The following is a 22,753-nucleotide window of genomic DNA, read 5'->3' as shown; positions in this document are numbered from 1 at the left end:
ATGAACACTTGAAGTATTATAACATTCAAGACAATGGGCCTTATACAGCAAAATGGGCCCAGTGTAGGTAGTAGAGTATTTTTGGTAGTAGTACAGACTCAATTGACTAAAGGGCCTTTTCTGTACTGTATGATCCTATGATTATCCAGTCCGAAAGATTCCGAGACATCAAGGGTTCTCTGGGTGTGTTCTTCATATATTTTGTTCTATAGGGATCATGTTGGGCCTTGCCAACTTGTTGGGGCTTCTATATTGATGTAAAATGTTATTCGGAATAATTACAAGAAATCTGCCGCAACTAAACTGTATCCCAATTAATGTTGAAGCAATTCAAAACTCTTAATATAATCACCCTATTAGTATTACCTGTACACATCTCATAGTTGCTCCTCTATTCACCATTGACTGTTTGGGGGACTATTAAACATTCCCAGCAATGTGATGGTTCCCTTGAATTCCTAAGCAACAGTATCAGAATTCCATGTGTCAATCCAAGCCGTTAACTCCTCTGTCTTACTTATAATACTCCTAGCACTAGAGGTCATCCAGACTTGTCTTATTCCACTAAAATTTAATATTACTCAACTCCCTCTGCCTTGGTTACTTCACTAAAGTATGCTGTGTTCCTATTGTACTAACATTGTGTCCTTTCCCCTTGCTGAACTAAATTCCTTCTAATAACACCATCAAACCCACCCACAAAGTATGTTGCTTTTCTTAAAAGTGAAGTTGTTAGGTGTAAGTTGCTTCGGCACTTTGCTCCAGGATGTTGTCACACCCCTCAGATTAGAGATCCGTGATCAAGATCAACAGGATGAAACGATAGAAGAGCTGCCTCTTCTATCGATGAAACGATAGAAGAGCTGTGAAAGCCAGGGATAGCATTTGCCCTTGCAAATGTCAAACAGCTAAAACGATCCTGCAAGCTGTGTGGCCAAGAGTGGGGACTGCAGGGAGGATCAGTGAATTGGCCACAGCACCAGAGCACATTGAGATATTCAAGTTGGGGGAGGAAAGAGGATTGTGGTACTGGTTGGATGCAATGTAATTACTTACATAGATAGTGTTATCTACGGCCATGAGTACGAGTCCAAAGGCCTTGTTGTCTGCCTGGTGCCAAGATTTAAGAGCATCTCTATAGGACTGGAAAGGAACTTGGAATAAGAGACTTGGAATAATTCCTCATCATTCACGTTGGTACCAGGGACATTGATGGTATCTGAAAGGAGGTTCTGCTGAAAGAATTTAAGAAGTTATGAGCTAAAGTAATAATAAGTAGAACCTTTAAGCACATAATCTCTGGATTACTCGTTAGGTAGATTGGACATGCTGAATTGCCCGTAGGGATGTGCAGGCTAGATGGATTGGTCATGGGAAATGCAGGGTTACAACGACAGGGTAGAGGGATGTGTCTGGATGAGGTTCTCTTTGGACTCAATGGGCTGAATAGCCTGCTTCCACACTTTAGGGATTCTATGATATTATGGCCACCAAGGAGGGCTCTTAGACTCATAAAGTCATTGAGATGTACAGCACGGAGACAGACTCTTTGGTCCAACTCGTCCATGCCGACCAGATATCCAAACCTAATCTAGTCCTATTTGCCAGCACTTGCCCATATCCCTCTAAACCTATGCTATTTATAAACCCATTGAGATGCCTTTTAAATGTTGTCATTGGACTAGCCTCCACTACTTCCTCTGGCAGCTCATTGCATACACTAACCATCCTCTGTGTGAAAAAGTTGCCCCTTAGGTCCCTTTTATATCTTTCCTCTCTCACCCCAAACCTATGCTCTCTAGTTCTAGACTCCCCCACCCCAAAGAAAAGACATGATTAATTAATCCTATCCATGCCCATTATGGTATTATAAACCTTTTGTATAAGGTCACCCCTCAAGGAAAACAGCCCTAACCTATTTAGCCTCTGCCTATAGCTCAAATCCCCTAACCCTGGCAACATCCTTGTAAATCTTTTCTGAACCCTTTCAAGTTTCACAACATCCTTCTGGTAGGAAGGGAACCAGAATTGGATGCAATATTGCAGAAGTCGGCGAACCAATATCCTGTACAGCCGCAACATGACCTCCCAACTACGATAATCAATGCACTGACCAATAAAGGATAGCATATCAAACACCTTCTTCACTATCCTATCTACCTGCGACACTACTTTCAAGGAACTATGAACCTATACTCCAAGGTCTCTTTGTTCAGCAACACTCCCCAGGACCTTACCATTAAGTGTATAAGTACTGCTCTGATTTGCTTTTTCAAAATGCGGAATCCTCGCATTTATCTAAATTAAACTCCATCTACCACTCCTCAGCCCATTGGCCCATCTGATCAAGATCCCATTGTACTCTGAGATAACCTTCTTCAATGTCCACCATATCTCCAATTTTGATGTCATCTGCAACCTTACTAACTGTACCTCCTGTGTTCACATCCAAATCATTTATATAAATGATGAAAAGTAGTGGACCCAGCACCGATCCTTGTGGCACTCCACTGGTCACAGACCTCCAATCTGAAAAACAACCCTCCACCACCACCCTCTGTCTTCTACCTTAGAGCCAGTTCTGTATCCAAACAGCGAGTTCTCCCTGTACTCCATGAGATCTAACCTTGCTAACCAGTGTCTCGTGGGGAACTTTGTTGAATGCCTTTCTAAAGATATGTCCACTGCACTGCCCTCATCAATCTTCTTTGTTACTTCTTCAAAAAATTCAATCAAGTTCGTGACACATGATTTCTCATGCACAAAGCCATGTTCACTATCCCTAATTAGTTCTTTCCTTTCCAAATACATGTAAATCCTGTCCCTCAGGATTCCCTCCAACAACTTGCCTACCACCGACTTCAGGCTCACCGGTCTATAGTGCCCTGGCTTTTCTTTACCACCTTCCTTAAATGGTGGTACCATGTTAGCCAACCTCCAGTCTTCCAACACCTCACCTGTGACTATCGATGATACAAATATCTCAGCAAAGGGCCTAGCAATCACTTCCCTAGTTTCCCACAGAGTTCTAGGGTACACCTGATCAAGTCCTGGGGATTTATTCACTTTTATTCGTTTCAAGAGATCAGCACCTCCTCCTCTGTAATATGAAGATTTTTCTCCACATTCTATATCTTCCATGTCCTTTTCCACAGTAAACACTGATGCAAAATACTCATTTTGTCTCTTCCCCCATCTCCTGTGGCTCCACACATTGGCTGCCTTACTGATCTTTGAGGGGTCCTATTCTCTCCCTAGTTACCCATTTGATCTTAATGCATTTTTAAAACCCTTTGGATTCCCCTTAACCCTATTTGCAAAAGCTATCTCATGTCCCCTTTTTGCCCTCCTGATTTCTCTCTTAAGTATACTCCTATTGCTTTTACACTCTTCTAAGGATTCACTCGATCTATCCTGTCTATACCTTACATATGCTTCCTTCTTCTTAACCAAACCTTCAATTTCTCTAGTCATCCAGAATTCCCTATACCTACCAGCATTTGTTTTCACCCTAACAGGAATATACTGTCTCTGGAGTCTCCTTATCTAATTTTTGAAGGCTTCCCATTTTCCAGCCATCCCTTTACCTGCGAACATCTGCCCCCAATCAGCTTTTGAATGTTCTTGCCCAATACCATCAAAATTGGCCTTCCTGCAATTTAGAACTTCAACTTTTAGATCTGGTCTATATCCTTTTCCATCGCTATTTTAAAACTAATAGAATTCTGGTCACTGGCCCCAATCTGCTCCCCCACTGACACCTCAGTCACCTGCCCTGCTTTATTTCTCAAGTACGTGTATGGAATGAGCTGTCAGAGGATGTGGTGGAGGCTGGTACAATTGCAACATTTAAGAGGCATTTGCATGGGTATATGAATAGGAAGGGTTTGGAGGGATATGGACCAGGCGCTGGCAGGTAGGACGAGATTGGGTCGGCATGGACGGGTTGGACCGAAGGATCTGTTTCCATGCTGTACATCTCTATGACTCTCTAATAGGTCAGGTTTTGCACCTTCTCGTCGGTACATCCACATACTGAATCACTTAACAAATTCCTCTCCATCTAAACCCTTAACATTATGGCAATCTCAGATTATGTTTAGAAAGTTAAAATCCCCCAACAGAGCCACCCTGTTATTCTTACAGATAACTGAAATCTCCTTACAAATTTGTTTTTCAATTTCCTGCTGACTACTAAGGGGTCTATAATACAATTCCAATAAGAGGATCACCCCCTTTCTTATTTCTCAGTTCCACCCAAATAACTTCCCTGGATGTATTCCCAGGAATATCTTCCCTAAGTACAGCTGTAATGCTATCCCTTATAAAAAAAAGTCACTTCCCCTCCTCTCTTGCCCCCCTTCCTATCCTTTCTGTTGCATTTGTATCCTAGAAAATTAAGTTGCCAGTCCTGACCATCCGTGAGCCATGTTTCTGTAATTGTTAAGATATCCCAGCCCCATGCTCCTAGCTATGACCTGCGTTCATCTGCCTCCTCTGTTTGGCTTCTTGCACTGAAGTTTAATTTATCAGTCCAACCTTGTTCTCTGTTTTGTTCCTGCCTGCCCTGACTGTTTGACTTGCTCCCTTTCCCAATTGTACTAGTCTCAAATTGATCTCTTACCTCTCTAATTCCCGGGGTTCCATCCCCACTCCCACGCCCACCTTACTAGTTTAAATCCTCCCAAGTAGCTTTAGCAAATCTCCCTGCCAGTATATTAGTCCCGTTCCAATTCAGGTGCAATCTATTCTTCTTATACAAGTCACTTCCACCCCAGAAGAGATTCCAATGATCCGAAAATGTGAACCCTTCTCCCATGCACCAGCTCCTCAGCCACGCATTCATCTGCTCTAACCTCCTATTCCTACCCTCACTAGCTTGCAGACCAGGAGTAATCCAGATATTACTCCTCTCAAGGACCTCCTTTTTAACTACCTGCCTAACTTGCTACATTCTCCGCTCAGAATCTCGTCCTTCTCCCTTCCGCTGTCTTTAGTTCCAATGTGTACCATGACCTCCTGCTGGTCCCCCTCCTCTTTGAAAACATTCTGCACCCTCTCTGAGATATCCTTGATCCTGGCACCAGGGAGGCAGCAACCATTCTGATTTCTCGCTGCCGACCGCAGAACCGTCTGTCTGTGCCTCTGACTGGAGAGACAATTGATAGTTTGGAACCCAACATACCCCTCATTTCATTGGAGCTAAACTTGGCTGTTCACGCTAAATTCCCCTGAGAGACCATCACCCCCTACATTTTCCAAAACAGCATACTTGTTTGAGATGGGGATAACCACAGAACAATCCTGCCTACCCCTCCTACCTTTCCTGGAGGTAGCCCATCTACCTGACTGTATCTGTGGTTTTTCTCCCTTCCTATAATTGCCATCCATCACACCCCCGAGCTCCTGTAAATTCTTCATTGCCTCTAACTGTTGCTCCAACTGATCCATGTGATCTGATAGGATTCACAACCAAAGACACTTACTACGACATAATCATCAGTAATATGGAAAACTCTCTCCAAATTCCCACATCCAACAGGAGGAGCATAGCACTCTACTGAAGGCCATCTTTGCTCCTTCACAATCTACAGACCTAGAAAATAGCACCATCTTTTTGCTTTAAATACAGTGCTCCAGGCTAACTTAGTACTTATGTTTTTTTAAATTTAATCAAGAGACAGATTTCAATAAAACATATAATCAAGAAAGAACCCACTCTACTCACTACTGTAGACTTAGAGCAAGATTACATGTTAAAAACTGTGCATTTATCTGTTCCTGTTCTGTGAACTGTCCCACACAAGTTGCTCCAAGGTCAGCTCAGCCACGCATTCATCTGCCCTATTCTCCTATTCCTGTACCCACTGGCACTTGGCACTGATTGTGATCCAAAGATTACAACCTTTGAAATTTTAATTTCCTTTTCATTTTAAACTTTTTTTTTGTTTTTTAATCTACTACCTAGCTTCCAGATTTCTTCTATATCATTGGTAATAATGTGTGCTATAACCTCTGCCTTATCACCCTTCCCTTTCAGGTTGCACTACAGCCAAGCATAATGGTACTTTGACTCTGGATCCAGGGAGACAACACACCATCCTGGACTGTTGGCTGTATCCATGGAAACACCTGTCTGTTCTCCTGTCAATCACATTCTTGCTTTCTTCTTCCTCCCTTCATACATAGTCAGACTGCTTATGGTGCCAGAAACATGGCTCTGACTACACTCCTTTCAGAAACCAGCACTCTTATCAGCTTTCAAAGTGGAAAACCAATCTGGATAAGCATACCCCAGAGGACTCCTGCATGACCTCTTAGACCGGTCATTCATTCCCATATTTTCTTCAGTCCCTTGGAGTACAGTGTCGCCAAATCTCTAAACCTGATCACAGACTCATGGATGTGCCACAGTCTCCATTTGCCGAACTAGATCTGAAACCTTTCTACAGTTGGGAGCACTTGCTTTGCAGATCTCTCTGTACTAAAGCATTCTGTGGTCTCACATTTAGATAATATTGTATTATTTTAATGTTACAGCAAATTGGAAGTTTACGTTTCCTCAAATTATATATTACATTGCTTATCCTGCCTGTCTCAATTGCAGGCCACAGAGTGTCTATCGCTGATGAATCATTGAGGAATTAATGTACTTTCTTAAATGCACAAAATGAAATTTTCAGGCCCCGTACTTTAACATTGGGTTGTAACACTTTGACATTCTATGACAGGTATGCAAAGACTTTCCATAAGCTAGTTCGAAGCCTGCTTACTGACTGTGATGTGCGATTCCAGCTGGCTGAGGATGGCACTGGGAAAGGGGCTGCCATGGTGACTGCAGTAGCTCAGAGGCTCGTTTACCAACGTAATTACATAGACAAGACCCTCGCACCATTCAGACTCAATCGAGACCAACTGCTCATCATAATGGACAAGATGAGATTGGATATGGAACGTGGATTAAAACAAGAGACCCAAAGCAGTGCCACAGTTAAAATGCTTCCCACCTACGTTTGTAAACTTCCCACAGGAAATGGTATGTCACTACCAGACTTTTAATCTCCAGGTCAATAGTGCAAAGTTACACCACCACCATGTTAGTGATTTAACTAGACAAAGGTTTGTTGTGCTTCCTCTGCTTACCTGGTCTCAGCTATCAGCGTTCCATCTCTTGGTGAGGTGCTTGAACCTTCAAGATCCACTCCACAGGTTCAAGTACATAATGAACATGAATGATGCATTATAATGAGACAGTGCTTTTGTGAGACAGTACTGTGTCAGGGCAGTGTTGCAGAGAGGCAGTGCTGTACCTGAGGCACTGCAGTACAGGTACTGAACTCATTAATAGGCAACTTCTGCAATCTGTTTAAACATAATTGGTGAGGCCACTGCTAGAACACTCTGTTCAGTTCTGGCCTCCCGACTATAAGAAGGATGTTGTTAAACTTGAAAGGGTTCAGAAAGGATTTACAAGGATGTTGTAAATATTCCAAAAGCCAACTTTAGCTCGCAACTCCAAATTCACAGCTCCAAACCAAAATTGATAAAAGAATAAAATAAAAACAATGAAACTTTAGCAAGGACTCTAACACACTGTTAATTGCGGTGTTAATCATATTGTCACCACTACAAGGTGGCTTGGCTTTAGTGAACCAGATATTCTCCAAAGAGTGGTTATAGCAGTGTAAATTGAAGTTGTGCATTGGGATTCATGTGGAATCTCTAATGCAGCTGACTCCAAGGACTGGGAAATAGAAACTTCCAATAGTCAAGTTCCACATGTCTGGAACTCTCCAGAAAAGCCCCTTATCGGGAAAAACATTGCAGGTTCTGACTCACTTAAATTTAGTGGCTACCTCGGAAATGTTAGACTATATAAAACTAATTGAACAATCGTAACAATTGAACTGAATTCCAACACACGACCAACCTCCCTTCATCCCTCCCTAACCTTTTGGCACCTTCTGACCCAAACCTACCCAGACAGATCCAATGCACACCCCCACAGACCTGACCATGACAAAATCCTCTCAACCCCACCCTGCTGGTTTCAACATCTTACCCCACCTCTCCCATGACCACCCCTTGGACCTTATCTGAACAAACAATCCTTCTGCTACACAAAAGCATGAATACATTTACCAACCATCATGGACTTCTCACCCACTGGCACCCTACCCTCTTAGACATCAGGTACTCTAGCCCCCCTGCTCCCTCCCTTAGCTTATTGATATTTCTAATCAACCTGTTTGGAGCATTATGACAAACCCCTGGAACAGGTTGGAATGGATCCCAGGCTTCCTGGCCCAGAAGCAGGGATATTACGAGAACCTTAGTCAAATATTAAAGTTTGATTTTTGTGTATTTTTAAAGACCTGGGCCTATTGAATACAAGACTAACTTGGTTTTAGATACATTTCAATAGACCACAGGAGCAGATGGGACCTGAGCCGGAGAATCCTAGCCCAAAAGTAAGGTCACTTACTTACCTTTATATACTTATTGTTCCTCAGTCACTGGCAAAGTTGCTTTCAGACATTTACACAATTTAACTGCTGAATGTCTTTTAAAAAGTTGAGTGTGTGTTGTTCTACTATAGTGCTCTTGTGCTGAGTCAATTTCCCCCGGTTATCTCCAATGGATGCTGTTGGGACAAGCCAGACCTGGTATCTTAGCCAGAAAAATTGGCCAATAAAAGAGCAGTTTTAAAAAGGATTGCTGTCAGCCAAATCCATTGTAACATAATTGAAATATCTGGATAAATGCGTTTATTTCAATATTTTAAAAAGTATTGTGTGATTGGCACATTGTTGTCAAACACATCATGATCTACTCCAAGAAAAAAATCAAACCATTACCCCTTGATATTTAAGAGCACGGTGGCACAGTGGTTAGCACTGCTGCCTCACAGTGCCAGAGACCCGGGTTCAATTCCCACCTCAGGCGACTGACTGTGTGGAGTTTGCACATTCTCCCCATGTCTGCATGGGTTTCCTCCGGGTGCTCTGGTTTCCTCCTACAGTCCAAAAAGAATGTGCAGGTTAGGTGAATTGGCCATGGTAAATTGCCTGTAGTGTTAGGTGAAGGGGTAAATGTAGGGGAATGGGTCTGGGTGGGTGCGCTTCGGTGGGTCGGTGTGGACTTGTTGGGCCGTAGGGCCTGTTTCCACACTGGAAGTAATCCAATCTCATCTAAAACACTTACATTGCTGAATCCCACATCATTCACATAGAATCCCAACAGTGTAGACACAGGCCATTCTTCCAAGTGGTCCACACCAACTGTCCGAAGAGCATTCCACCCAGGCCCATCCCCCTACCCTATATTTTCCATGGGTAATCCACCTAGCCTGCACATGCCTGAACACTATGGATAATTTAGCACAGCCAATCATCCTAACCTGCACATCTTTGGATTCTGGGATGAAACCAAAGCACCTGGCAGACACCCATACAGACACAGGGACAATGTGCAAACTCCATGCAGACAGTTGTCCAAGGGTGGAATTGAACCTGGGTCCCTGGCACTGTTCCACAGCAGTGCTAACAATGAGCCACCGTGCAGTCTCGGGGTTTAGCATTGATCAAGCACTGAAAAGATCAGAGGCTGGGAATTCTATGCCAAGTAATTCACATACTGACGTCTCAACATCTATCCACCATCTATGAAGCACATTGAAATTGAAGTGTAAAATTATGGGCAGAATCAATGGGGTAGACGGGAAGGACCTTGGTGGAGGGATAAATGCCAGGGAACATAAAATTGAGGTAAAGGGAAGATGGTTTAGAGGGTATGTGGTGAAAAATCTTTTTCATCTAGAAAGTGGTGGAAGTCTGGAACTTATTGTCTACAAGCATGATAGAGGCAGATAACCTCATAACATTTAAGAGATGTATTTAGGTATATAATTGCAATGCCAAGGCATACAAGACTAAGGGAATGTAGGATTAAAATCATTAGGTGGATGTTTTTGACCAGCACAAACTTGAGGGGCTGAAGGCCTTTTTCAGTGCTATGGATCTCTATGACAGTAAGTCAGGAGTGTAATGGAATATCCCCACTTTCCTGGATGAGTGCACTTCTAATAACACTCAAGGGGCTTGACACCACCAAATCAGCCAGCTTGATTGAAACCAGATTCACAACTTTTAACATTCACACTTGCAGCAACAGTGCACAGGAGCAGCAGTATATACCATCTACTAGATGCTGCAGCAACTCACCAAGACTTGGTTGACAATACCTTCCAAACCTGTAACCTTTACCACCAAGAAAGATAGGGGTGGTAAACAGACCCTTTGGTCCAACCCTTTTGTGCTGACCAGGTATACTAAACTGAACTAATGCCACTTGCCTGCATTTGGTCCATATCCCTCTAAACCTTTTCTATTCATGTACCTGTCCAAATAGCTTTTAAATTTGTAATTTTACCTGCCTCTACTACTTCTTCTGGCAGCTCATTCCATCCATGCACCACCCACTGTGTGACAAAAGTTGCCCCTCAGGTCCCTTTTAAATAATCTTCCTCTTACCTTGAATCTATTCTCTCTAGCTTTGGGCTCCCCTATCCTTGGATAAAGACCTTGCTATTCACCTTATCCATGCCCCTCATAATTTTATAAACCTCTATAAAGTCACCCCTCAGCCTCCAATGTTCCAGGGGAAGAAAGTCCCAGCCTATCCAGGCTCTCCTTATAATTCAAACCTTCTAACCACGGCAACATCCTTGTAAATTGTTTCTGCACTCTTTTCAGTTTAATAACATCCTTCCTATGCAGGGTGACAAGAATTGGACACATTATTCCTAAAGTGGCCTCATCAGCTGCAACATGATGTCCCAACTTCTATGTTCAGTGCTTTATTCAATAAGAGCAAGTGTGCCAAGTGCCTTCTTCATCACCCTGACTACAAGTGAAGCCACTTTCAAGGAACTATGAATCTGCACCCCTAGGTCCACATTGCATTTATCTAAATTAAATTCCATCTGCCATTTCTCAGCTCATTGGCTCATCCAATCAAGATCTCTTTGTGCTCTTAGATAACCTTTTTTGCTGTCCACTATGCCACCAATTACAGTGTCATCCACAACCTTACTAACCACACCTCCTATATTCACATCTGAATAATTGCTATCAATGCAGTTTGTCAAAATTCTGGAATTGCTTTCTCAAAATCATTGTGAGTGTGCTGACACCAAGTGAACTGCAGCAGTTCTTAAAGGCAGAGGGTGTCCTCAGCATATCCCTAACCCTTCCCTGATGTAGGATCCTGCAATCCCCACCATCTCTCAGAAAATTGGGAATGGGCATCAAATGAAGGCCTAGCCAGCTTTACCCACATCTCAATAATTTTTTTTAAATGATGAAGCTTTTAACAGAGAGCAATGGCACATGGATAGTTGCTTCTACCATTCTAACACGAAGGCCCCTCAGACTCTTATGTCTAAATTGAAAGCATTTTCCTGTCAGTAACAACATGAGACAATTTTCTTTTGCAGAGAATGGCAAATACATTGCTCTTGACTTAGGTGGCACCAACCTCCGTATCCTACTCGTTGCGCTACATTCTGGGATGAGGAAATCTCTTCGAATGTACAGCAAAATCTTTCCCATTCCTCTGGAGATTATGCAAGGGACAGGTGAAGAGGTGTGTATGTAACTGTACAATTTGGGATACTAGTGTGAGAGTGACTTGAGACATGGCCTGGTGAATCTTGTCTATTTGGCAGGGTCAGGTAATTTTTGGGAACTCAATGCCTAAGTCCAGGTGGTGGTGGAGTGGCGGTGATGAAAACTTGGAGCTTCAAGAAACGTATTGAGAGGGTCAGGAGCAATGGCAGAGGGTGTCCTCAGCATATCCCTTACAGCTTCCCTGATGTAGGATCCTGCAATCAGACACTGCTGTTGAATGAAGCACTCTGTGGTGCTGGAAAAGCACAGCAGGTCAGGTAGCATTCAAGGAGCAGGAAAATCGACATTTCAGGCATAAGCCCTTTTGGAATTCCTGATGAAGATCTTACACCCGAAATGTTGATTCTCCTGCTCCTCGGATGCTGACTGACCTGCTGTGCTTTTCCAGCACCACAATCTGATCTCCAGCATCTGTAGTCCTCACTTTCTCTACTCCTTCCCCAGAAGTCAAGAGCAATTCCAAAAGACTTTGTTGCACTTCCTGCATGGCATTTCCCATGCTCGCTACTGGGAGTAGCCCAACAGCTGTGAAATGAGGCTCTTAAAGGATCACTTAAGGACCTTAATTACCAGCCTTCATCAGCATGGGGCAGGCAAGTGGTAAATTTCTCTTCCACTACCCTATCTTCTGATTAAATGGCCCCTCTACCACCAAATGTATAATGGATGAGCATATACTTTTGCCCACATTGAATGAACACTTGGTTGTGAACATGGGAACACGTTAACATCAGTAGGGAACTATGTAGGACAATAAAACCAGAGAGTATGGGGGAATAGCTGAGGACTCAACTAGTTGAATGAGAGAAGTGGTATTCCCAGGAATTTACACTGGTGTCTCAGTCTTTCAATCCATTTCTCAATTTCCTAGATGAAAAAATAAAGAACTCTCTGTTTATAATGTAAACATTTAAAATTCTCAGTCCCAGTCAATATTTTGTCAATTCATTCCACTGAGATGATCATAATCACCACACAGTTGAGCACAGTACAGAGGGAGGTAAGATACCAGTTTCAGTCCTGCCTGAAATTTATTTGGAAGGAGCATATCATAATGTCACGTAAAGACAATGCTAATCTTGGTGTAGCCATGTGAAGGAGAAAGTTTTATCCCTGAATAGTTTGTGATGGGGGGGGGCACGGAATCTAGCAAGAAGATTAGGAAGTTAACAAGGATGATAGAAGATAACTGATACCTGTAAATTCTTGTCTGTGTGTCTCTATTCTTGGAGGGGAGAAGATTAGGAGGCAAAAGGGTGATTTTATAACTTACTGTGTAACATTCTCATTTCCAGTTGTTTGACCACATTGTCGAATGCATCGTTCACTTTCTGGAATATATGGGAATGAAGGGCATCCGGCTTTCCGTAGGTTTCACATTCTCCTTTCCCTGTGTGCAGAAACAGTTGGATCAGGCAAGTTCCTACAATATTGTGGATGATTTGATCCCTTTAGTTATTAAAAAAAAGAATTTGTACTGCTATTAATCTAGTATTAAATGATGGAATGACCATTATGAAATAACAAAAGATGGGAAAGTTCATGAAAGTTATCATCTATTATTCACAGCATTCGGCTAGGAATAGCTCCAGGATACATCAACCTTTACAATTCGTCCCAACCATTTCTCGCTTCTGTCTTCATAAAGGAGACATGCCAGAATATGGTGTTTCATACCAGAAACGATCGGGAATGTGGGGTTTAGTCTGAGGGAGGAACTGAAACAAATCAGCCATTGTTCACTCCATACTGTCATGCAATAGGGGTCATGGAAACACAAAAACAGAAGGTAGCTGCAGATTGTCTGAGAAACTAGGATGCTGCCTGAAAAAGAAGATCCACTAGACTGCACCTGGGAATAGCTTTGTGAGAAATCTGGAATAATGCATCTTTTGGGTGATGGTTGGACCTGTGAAACTCATAGATTAGACAGGATAACTGGGGATTGAACTCGTTCTTTGAATTGAAAATTCGGGTGTCTGCTCTAGGATCATAACAACTAAAAGAGCAAGTGTATTTTGGACACTATTGCTTGGACAATGTCTCCAGAAAACCAGATGATCTAACAATGCTTAATGTGACGTGTGATGATCCTGCTCCTTCAACAAGGTTGTGTTGTCCTTGGCATTTTTCAAAAGGATTGTATAAAGCAGAGTTGCTAAAATGTCTACGTTCATCTACTTAAGAAGGTCTTCAAGTTTAAAAACAAACTTGTACAATGAAAGGGGAGTGGCCGGTTCTCCCAGCTCAGCTTTTCCCTGGTTTGGTTTGATTTGGTTTGGTTTCAGCAAGCAGTCAGTTTTTGAGGCTGCTGGTCAAAGAAACAGCTACATGAAAGAAAGTGTTCCATGCTGAATATCTCTGCCATCTGTCTCTCCATCTCTCCCCCCAGTAAGACCCTGTGTTTGATTTTACTTTTTTTTGTCAAGGGGTGTTTATGGGGATTGTTGCAGGAATTTGGAATAGCATCATGAAGTTGGATATTCTGTTGGAGATTAAATTATTCTATATTCTGCGCTCTTTTGTTTCTGTTTCATTCTGTAATCTTGCCAATAAATTCTGATTTGTTTATAACTAAGTGGTTGGGCCAACTGCATCCCAGCTGGAATATCCACTGTACCTCTGCTTAAAACAACGAACAAAGTTAGAGTCTGGGCTATTTTCATGAAATGTTTTGAGGGTGTCTGTCCTGGTCCAGAATTTGTTCTATAGCTCCAAATTGGGATTAGCATTGTTGGACTTGAAGGCAGTGAGCGGTAGGTTTTATTGGGGTGGCACGGTGGCTCAGTGGTTAGCACTGCTACCTCACAGCATCCAGATCCTAGGTTCAATTCTAGCCTCGGGCAACTCTCTGTGCGGAGTTTGCACATTCTCCCCGTGTCTGCGTGGGTTTCCTCCGGCTGCTCCAGTTTCCTCCCACAATAGAAAGATGTGCAGGTCAGGTGAATTGGCCATGCTAAAATTGCCCATAGTGTTAGGTACATCAGTCAGAGGGAAATGGGTTTGGGTGGGTTACTCTTCGGAGGGTCGGCGTGGACTTGTTGTGCCGAAGGGCCTGTTTCGGAGGGTCGGTGTGGACTTGTTGTGCCGAAGGGCCTGTTTCCACACTCTAGGGAATCTAATCTAATCTAATGTCTTTTGTTCCAGGTGTTGAATTCAGTTGGTTTCAGTGTTTGGGATAGCAATGGCTCTCTCAATAACTTAGAGTTTTCTGAGGGTGGAAGAAGTGACTTTGGGGGCCTTAGAACAGTTGAATAAGCTGCTCTAATTAGCAAACAGTCTGGAGTTGGAACGGCCTCATTCCATGAGGAAAGAAGAGATAATGACAGCATTAGCTCAGTATTTAAATTTGCTGGATACACCATCAGAATCTTTGGAGATGGTTAAATTCAATTGAAAATGGAACAGCTTGAGTTAGAGGCAACGGAAAAAGAAATGAAACAGTTTGAGTTACGATTAAAAGCAGAAGAAAGAGATAAAGAACAAATTGCTTGAACAGAATAAAAAGAAAGAAAGAGAGACAAGAGAGAAAAGGAGAGAGAGGAAAAGAAGACAAACAGAGAATTTAAATTTAAGAAGTGCAACTTACACAGGAGTTCAAAAATTCACTTCCTGAAGTAGGGAGAACTCATGTGGAAGTGCAGAGAGTTAAAAACACAAGATTAGCAGCTGACATGGCTGATGATTATGAGTTGGTTCATATTTCAAAGTTTGGTTTCCAAATTCAATTTCAATCCATGAGGGATAGAAATTGAAAGAAGAAAAAAGAACAAAGAAAATTGCATCGCAGGAAGAGGCCCTTCGGCCCTCCTAGCCTGTGCTGATCCAGATCCTCTATCTAAATCTGACGCCTATTTTCCAAGGATCTGTATCCCTCTGCTCCCTGCCCATTCATGTATCTGTCTAGACATTACGTTATTGTGCCCACCTCTACCACCTCCATTGGCAACACATTCCAGGTACCCACCACCCTCTGCGTAAAGAATTTTACACACATATCTCCCTTAAACGTTTCTCCTCTCACCTGAACTCATGGCCCTCATAACTGAGTCCCCCACTCCGGGAAAAAGCTTCTTGTTATCCACACTGTCTATACCTCTCATGATTTTGTAGACCCCCCCCCCAACTCCATCTTTCTAATGAAAATAATCTTAATCTACTCAACCTCTCTTCATAGCTAGTGCCCTCCATATCAGGCAACATCCCAGTGAACCTCCTCTCCAAAGCATCCACATTGTTTTGTAATGTGGTGACCAGAACTGTACGTAGCATTCCAAATGTCATCGAACCAAAGTCCTATACAACTGCAATGTGACCTACCAACTCTTGTACTCAATGCCCTGTCTGATGAAGGAAAGTATGCCTTCTTGACCACCCTATCGACCTGCATTGCCACCTTCAGGATACAATGGACCTGAACACCCAGATATCTCTGTACATCAATTTTCCCAGGATTTTTCCATCTACCATATTATTCAGTTTTGAACTGGATCTACCAAAATGCATCATCCGACATTTGCCTGGATTGAATTCCATCTGCCATTTCTCTGCCCAACTCTTGAATCTATCCAGATTCTGCTATATTTTCTGGCAGTCCATTCACTATCTGCTCCTCCACCAATCTTAGTATCATCTGCAAACTTGTTAATCAGACCACCTATACCTTCAATCAGATCATTTTTGTATATCACAAACAACAGTGGTCCCAACACAAATCCTTGTGGAAAACCACTGGTCACAGTTCTCCATTTTGAGAAATTCCCTTCCACTGCTACTCTCTGTTTCCTGTTGCCCAACCAGTTCTCTATCCATCTAGCTAGTACACCCTGGACCCCATGCGATTTTAATTTCTCCATAGCCTACCATGTGGAACCTTATCAAATGCCTTACTGCAGTCAATGTATGTGACATCTACAGCCCTTCCCTCATCAATCAACTTTGTCACTTCCTCAAAGAATTTTATTAAGTTGGTAAGACATGACCTTCCCTGCATAAAACCATGTTGCCTGTCATTGATAACCCTAGTTTCTTCCAAACGGGAATAGATCCTATCCCTCAGTACCTTCTCCAGCAGCTTCCCTACCACTGACATCAGGCTCACCGGTCAATAATTACCTGGATTATTTCTGCTACCCTTCTTAAGCAGGGGAAAACATTAGCAATTCTTCAGTCCTCTGGGACCTCACCCATGTTCAAGGATGCTGCAGATATCTGTTAAGGCCCCTTTTCTTTCCTTCAGTAACCTGGGATAGATCTCATTTAGACCTGGGGACTTGTCCACCTTATTGCCTTTTAGAATACCCAACCTTTCCTCCCTCCTTATGCTGACTTGACTTAGAGTAATCAAACATCTGTCCTTAACCTGAGTGAGATAACTCTTTCTCTAGTTACCCTCTTGCTCCTTAGATACAAATAAAAGGCTTTGGGATTTTCTTACCCCTATTTGCTAAAGATGTTTCATGATCCCTTTTAGCCCTCTTAATTCCTCACTTCAGACTGGTCTTACTTTCCCAATATTCTTCCAAAACTTTATTTGTCTTCAGTCACCTCAACCTCACCTCACCTCAAAGAGTCCTTCCACTCTTTTCCCACCCTTATGTACAGCAGAGCCAGCCACATAGCCATGAACCTGGCTACTGCTGCCTTCCCCTGGTGAGCCATTTCACCCAACACTATCCAAAACGGTATACCTGTTTTGGAGGGAGATGACCGCAAGGGACACCTGCAATATCTTCCTGCTCTTTCTCTGCCTTTTGATCACCCATTCCCTTTCTCCATCAGCAATCCTAATCGCGGTGTGACGTGCTATCCACGACCACCTCAGCACCACGGATGCTCAAAAATAAGACCATCCGCAGCTCCAGAGCCGTCATGCGGTCTAACAAGAGCTGCAGCTGGACACACTTACTGCACGTGAAGGAGTCAGGGACATCAGCCACGTCCCTGAGCTTCCACAAGAGTAGCATAACACAGGTCTGAGATCTCCTGCCACTTTTAATCTTAAGCTTACCTTAGTCCAAACATAATATCAAATAATAGATAAATGAAAGGAAAGAAAAGAAAAAAATGTACCAATCACATGATAAAAAAGGAATAGAAAAACCCTTGCCTTACTGACATAACAGAGTCTTTTTTTTGGTTGGAGGATGAGAACGGGTGGGAGATACTACACGTATACTGTCTCGGATTTAGCTGCTGCCCAAATATAACAGTTCATTCACCTTCCCAAAGTGACTGCTCCCACTCAGCTCCTCACTCTCATCACTCCTGCTCCCACTGCTGCTGCAGCAAATGGAGGCTGTTAACTCTCGAGGTAAGTCCTTTTAAAGGGAAATCTACCTTCCCAGCAGCCCCCTGGTCCTCACTCTCACTGCTGCTGCTTGCTGCTGCTGCTGAAATTGGGGAAATAAGAAATCCTCATGTGGAAAGGGAAAGGTAGATCTCGGTGAAGATCATAAGGTTCTACAGGGTAAAAAGGAAACCCTTGAAGGGGAAAGAGAAGTTAAATAACTCCGGTGTTTCACTGCATAAAGTAGGCCATGTGAAATGACAGTGTTGGTGGGTTAGAAAAAGTACTGGGAAACCAGATGTAGGAAAACAGGATAAGCCAGTGAATTTTGTTTTGGTAAAGGAAGGCAGAGTGGAAGCTGGAAAGCTGAACCAGAATGTACAACCTGGACAGAGGTTGGTTAAGGAGAAAGTGCCAGATCTTCTTCAACCACACACCTGGGAAGGAAAAGTTTACTTACACAGGCCAGGAGCAGCAGGTAAAGAGGTTACAATATTAAGAGATACAGGATCCTCTCAATTTTTGATGTTGAAAAATGAGGAAATCTCTCTTGCTCCCTGCCCATTCATGTATCTGTCTAGATACATCTTAACCAATGCTATTGTGCCTGCCTCTACCACCTCAACTGAAGGACTATGCCAGAAAAGTTGCTTGTAATAGGAATTCGTAGTGCAGCAAGAAGTACTCCATTATGTAGGATAAAGTTATGGTGTCCAGTGAAGAATGGAGAAGTCATGGTTGGAGTACTGGTTGTGGGCGGCACGGTGGCACAGTGGTTAGCACTGCTGCCTCACAGCGCCAGAGACCCGGGTTCAATTCCCGCCTCAGGCGACTGACTGTGTGGAGTTTGCACATTCTCCCCGTGTCTGTGTGGGTTTCCTCTGGTGCTCTGGTTTCCTTCCACAGTCCAAAGATGTGCAGGTCAGGTGAATTGGCCATGCTAAATTGCCCGTAGTGTTAGGTAAGGGGTAGATGTAGGGGTATGGGTGGGTTGTGCTTCGGCGGGGCGGTGTGGACTTGTTGGGCCGAAGGGCCTGTTTCCACACTGTAAATAATCTAATCTAATCTACTGGACAAACTCTCAGTTCCAGGAAAAAAAAATCTTTGCTAATGATATAGCTGGTTCACAGGTAGGAGTGCTGCCTACTGTGGTTGAAAGGCCAGTAGAAACTCAGGCAACTGAACAGGACACAGTTTTCCTGATGATGTAGTAACAAGGTCACAAAGTGACCAGTTGCAACAGGAAAGATCAAACAGTACAGATAAGAAAGTTGAAGTGGAATTAGCAGAGACCCTGTTTGATCAGATAGTTAAAACAAACCAGAAGCAGATAGGTGACAAAGCAATGATGAGAGAAGCACTGTAGATGTCATGTACATGGGCTTCAGTAATGCGTTTGATAAGGTTCCCCATGGTAGGCTGATGGAGAAAGTGAAGTCGCATGAGGTCCAGGGTAGATGGATGGAGAACTGGCTGGGCAACAGGAGGCAGGGAGTAGAAGTGGAAGGGAGTTTCTCAAAAGGGAGAACTGTGACCAGTGTTCTTCCATAGGGATCACTGTTTTTTGTGAATAACATAAATGATCTGGAGAAAGGTATAGGTGATCTGATTAACAAGTTTACAGATGACACTAAGATTGATGGAATAGCATATCGTAAAGGGGACTATCAGAGAATGCACCACAATATTGGAGAGTTAGGGGGAAAAATGGCAGATGAAGTTCAATCCAGGCAAATGCAAGGTGATGCATTGTGGAAGATCCAATTCAAGAACAATATGGTAAATGGAAAAGCCCTGGGGAAAATTGATGTACAGAGAGATCTGGGAGTTCAGGTCAATTTTACCCTGAAGATGGCAATGCAGGTCGATAGAGTGATCAAGAAGGCACATTTTCCTTCATCAGACAGGTTTTGAGTACAAGAGTTGGCAGGACATGTTACAGTTTGGTTCGGCCACATATGGAATACTGCGTACAGTTCTGGTCACCACATTACCAAAAGAATGTGGATGCTTTGGAGACTATGCAAAGGAGGTTCACCAGAATGTTGCCTGGTATGGAGGGTGCTAGCTTTGAAGAGAGGTTGAGTAGATTAGAACTTTTTCATTAGAAAGTTGGAGGTTGAGAGGGGACCTGATTGAGGTCTACAAAATCATGAGAGGTATCGGCAAGGTGGATAGCAAAAAGCTTTTTCCCAGAGTGAGGAACTCAATTATAAGGGGTCATGAGTTCAAGTTGAAAGGGAAAAAGTTTAAGGGAGATATGAATGGAAAGTTCTTTACACAGAGGGTGGTGGGTACATGGAATGCTTTGCCAGTTGAGGTGGTAGAGGCAGGCACAATAGCATTGGTTAAGATGTATCTAGACAGATACATGAATGGGCAGGGAGCAAGAGAGATTCTTAGAAAATAGGCAACAGGTTTAGATAGAGGATCTGATCAGCGTAGGATTAGAGGGCTGAAGAGCCTGTCCCTCTGCTGTAATTTTCTTTGTTCTTATTCAAACACCTTTAGGTCAGAGAAGTAAACTGAATTATGGCAGAAAGATGAGAAACTAAACCAATTGTATCAAAAAGCATACAAGGAAGAAGAATCTGAATGTATCCAGTATGCCACTATCTTAGGAGTGATGTCTTAATGAGGAAATGGAAACTATCACATATTCAGGCAGATGAGAAATGGGCAGAAGTTCACATTGCCAGTGGGCTATAGAAAGGAAGTGTTGTGGTTGGTGCATGAATTACCAGTAGGGTGTCATTTAGGGGTAAGGAAAACACAGCCTAAAATACAAAAACATTTTTACTGGCCTGAACTGCACAAGAATGTCATTGAATTTTGCAAGACATGTTACATATGTCAGGTAATTGGAAAACCACAAGCAGTAATAAAATCTGCACCTTTAATACCAATTCCTGTATTTGAGGAACCTTTTATAAGAGTCTTATTTGATTGAGTAGGACCCTTACCTAAAACAAGAAGTGGGAATCAGTATTTGTTAACAATAGGAAGGGTTTGGAGGGATATGGGCCGGGTGCTGGCAGGTGGGACTAGATTGGGTTGGGATATCTGGTCGGCATGGATGGGTTGGACAGGAGGGTCTGTTTCCATCCTGTACATCTCTATGACTCTATGACTGTATAATAATGGGTGTGTCCACTAGATTTCCAGAGGCCATTCCATTACATAATATCACAGCTGAAAGGATTACACAGGTTACTCAAATTTTTCACTCAATACAGACTACCCACAGAGATACAATCAGATCAAGGGTCAAAGTTCACATCAAAAATACTTAAGAAGTTGTGGACAGCGTAGCAATAAAACAATTCAAATCTACTGCATACCATCCAGAGCCAAAATCAAAAGCTCGCAATTTACTATCAGTGTTACTTCCAGTGATAGGTGAACCTTTCAAAGAAAAGTTTCCTTTTCAAGCCAAAAGGAAATTGAGTGAGGTGAACTATTTGATAAGGACTTCAGACAGGAAGAAATCTCACATGTCATGTGAATATGCTTGAAAGGTATTTTGACAGCGGAGGAAAGCCAAGGAGACTGTGTTACTGGTTACAACACAGAATAAAGAACCAAATTCAGATGATTCCGATTTGGACATTCCTCAAATTAAGTTGAACAATGAAGAAGTTGTCAAAAATTGGCATAAATTATTCAGTTACCTTCCAGGGGAAAGTTGAAATCACCTGAAAAAGTGTGGATTATCACAAAGTCAGTGTAGTTCCAAAGACATGTTTGGAAGTCTGTGTTGAGAAGGTGGGACAAGCAACTTATATTCCTAAATTGGGCTTGCTCAGAGGATACTGGCAGGTAACTTTATCCAAAAGAGCAAAGTCAATTTCGGCTTTCAAAACGCCAAATGGACTGTATCAATTTAAAGATGAAGAAGGGCTTATGCCTGAAACATCGATTCTCCTGCTCCACGGATGCTGCCTGGCCTGCTGTGTTTTTCCATCACCACATTTTTGAACTCTGGTACTCCAGCATCTGCAGTCCTCACTTTCTCCCTGTATCAATTTAAAGTCATGCTAAGTTCAGAGGATTCTGAATGGGACATTCCTCAAAATAAATTGGAAAATGAGGAAGTTGTCAAAAATTGGGTTTAATTATTGAGTTACCTTCTAGAGGAAAATCGAAATGACCTGAAAGAGTCATGAAAAATATGCCAGCCCCATTTCAAAGACTAACCAATAAGATCATTCTGGATTACCCAATTGTATGGTATACATAGATTACCTGGTCACACATGGAATTTAGCAGAATTGTTCGATCGACTTCGGGAGGCAAGCTTGGTGGTAAACCTGGCTCAAAGTAAATTTGCCAAAGCTGAAGTCAGCTTCTTGGGCCATGTTATTGGACAAGGACAAACAGCCCCACAGAATGAAAAAGCAAAGATAATTGAGGAGTTTGCTAAATCCTCTACAAAAAGCAGTAGTATGATTCCTGGGGTTGTGTGGATTTTGTCAAAAGTTAGTACAAAACTTTTAGCTGTCTGGCTGCTCCACTCACTGAATTGCTCAAGAAAGGCAAGATGTTTCAGTAGACAATGGACTGTCAGAAGGTATTTGACAACCTGAAAGCTGTGTTAACCACTGCCCCAGTATTAGACACACCTAATTACACACAGCCATTCAAGGTGGCTATCGATGTGAGTGATGTGGGTGTTGGGCCTGTGGTCTTCCAGGAAAATGAGGAGAAGATAGAGAGACCTATCGGGTATTTCTCCAGGAAATTGAACATTATCAGCAGAAATATTCAATGGTTG

General features: G+C 42.7%; 1 protein-coding gene across 1 annotated transcript in view; it reads left to right on the top strand.

Annotated features, from left to right (window-relative positions):
- Positions 1 to 22,753, top strand: part of LOC140463675 (hexokinase-1-like) — a 158,532-nt gene that overhangs the window by 74,081 nt on the left and 61,698 nt on the right. Inside the window, exons 9-11 of the mRNA XM_072558016.1 lie at positions 6,732 to 7,036; positions 11,498 to 11,646; positions 12,986 to 13,105. Coding sequence (XP_072414117.1) covers positions 6,732 to 7,036; positions 11,498 to 11,646; positions 12,986 to 13,105 — 574 coding nt within the window. The remainder of the gene's footprint in view (positions 1 to 6,731; positions 7,037 to 11,497; positions 11,647 to 12,985; positions 13,106 to 22,753) is intronic.

The sequence above is a fragment of the Chiloscyllium punctatum genome, chromosome 38 (genome assembly GCF_047496795.1).
Source record: "Chiloscyllium punctatum isolate Juve2018m chromosome 38, sChiPun1.3, whole genome shotgun sequence".
In the NCBI taxonomy this organism is placed as follows: domain Eukaryota; kingdom Metazoa; phylum Chordata; class Chondrichthyes; order Orectolobiformes; family Hemiscylliidae; genus Chiloscyllium; species Chiloscyllium punctatum.
Note: the sequence above shows the minus strand (reverse complement) of the source record. Positions and strands in the feature narration are given on the sequence as shown.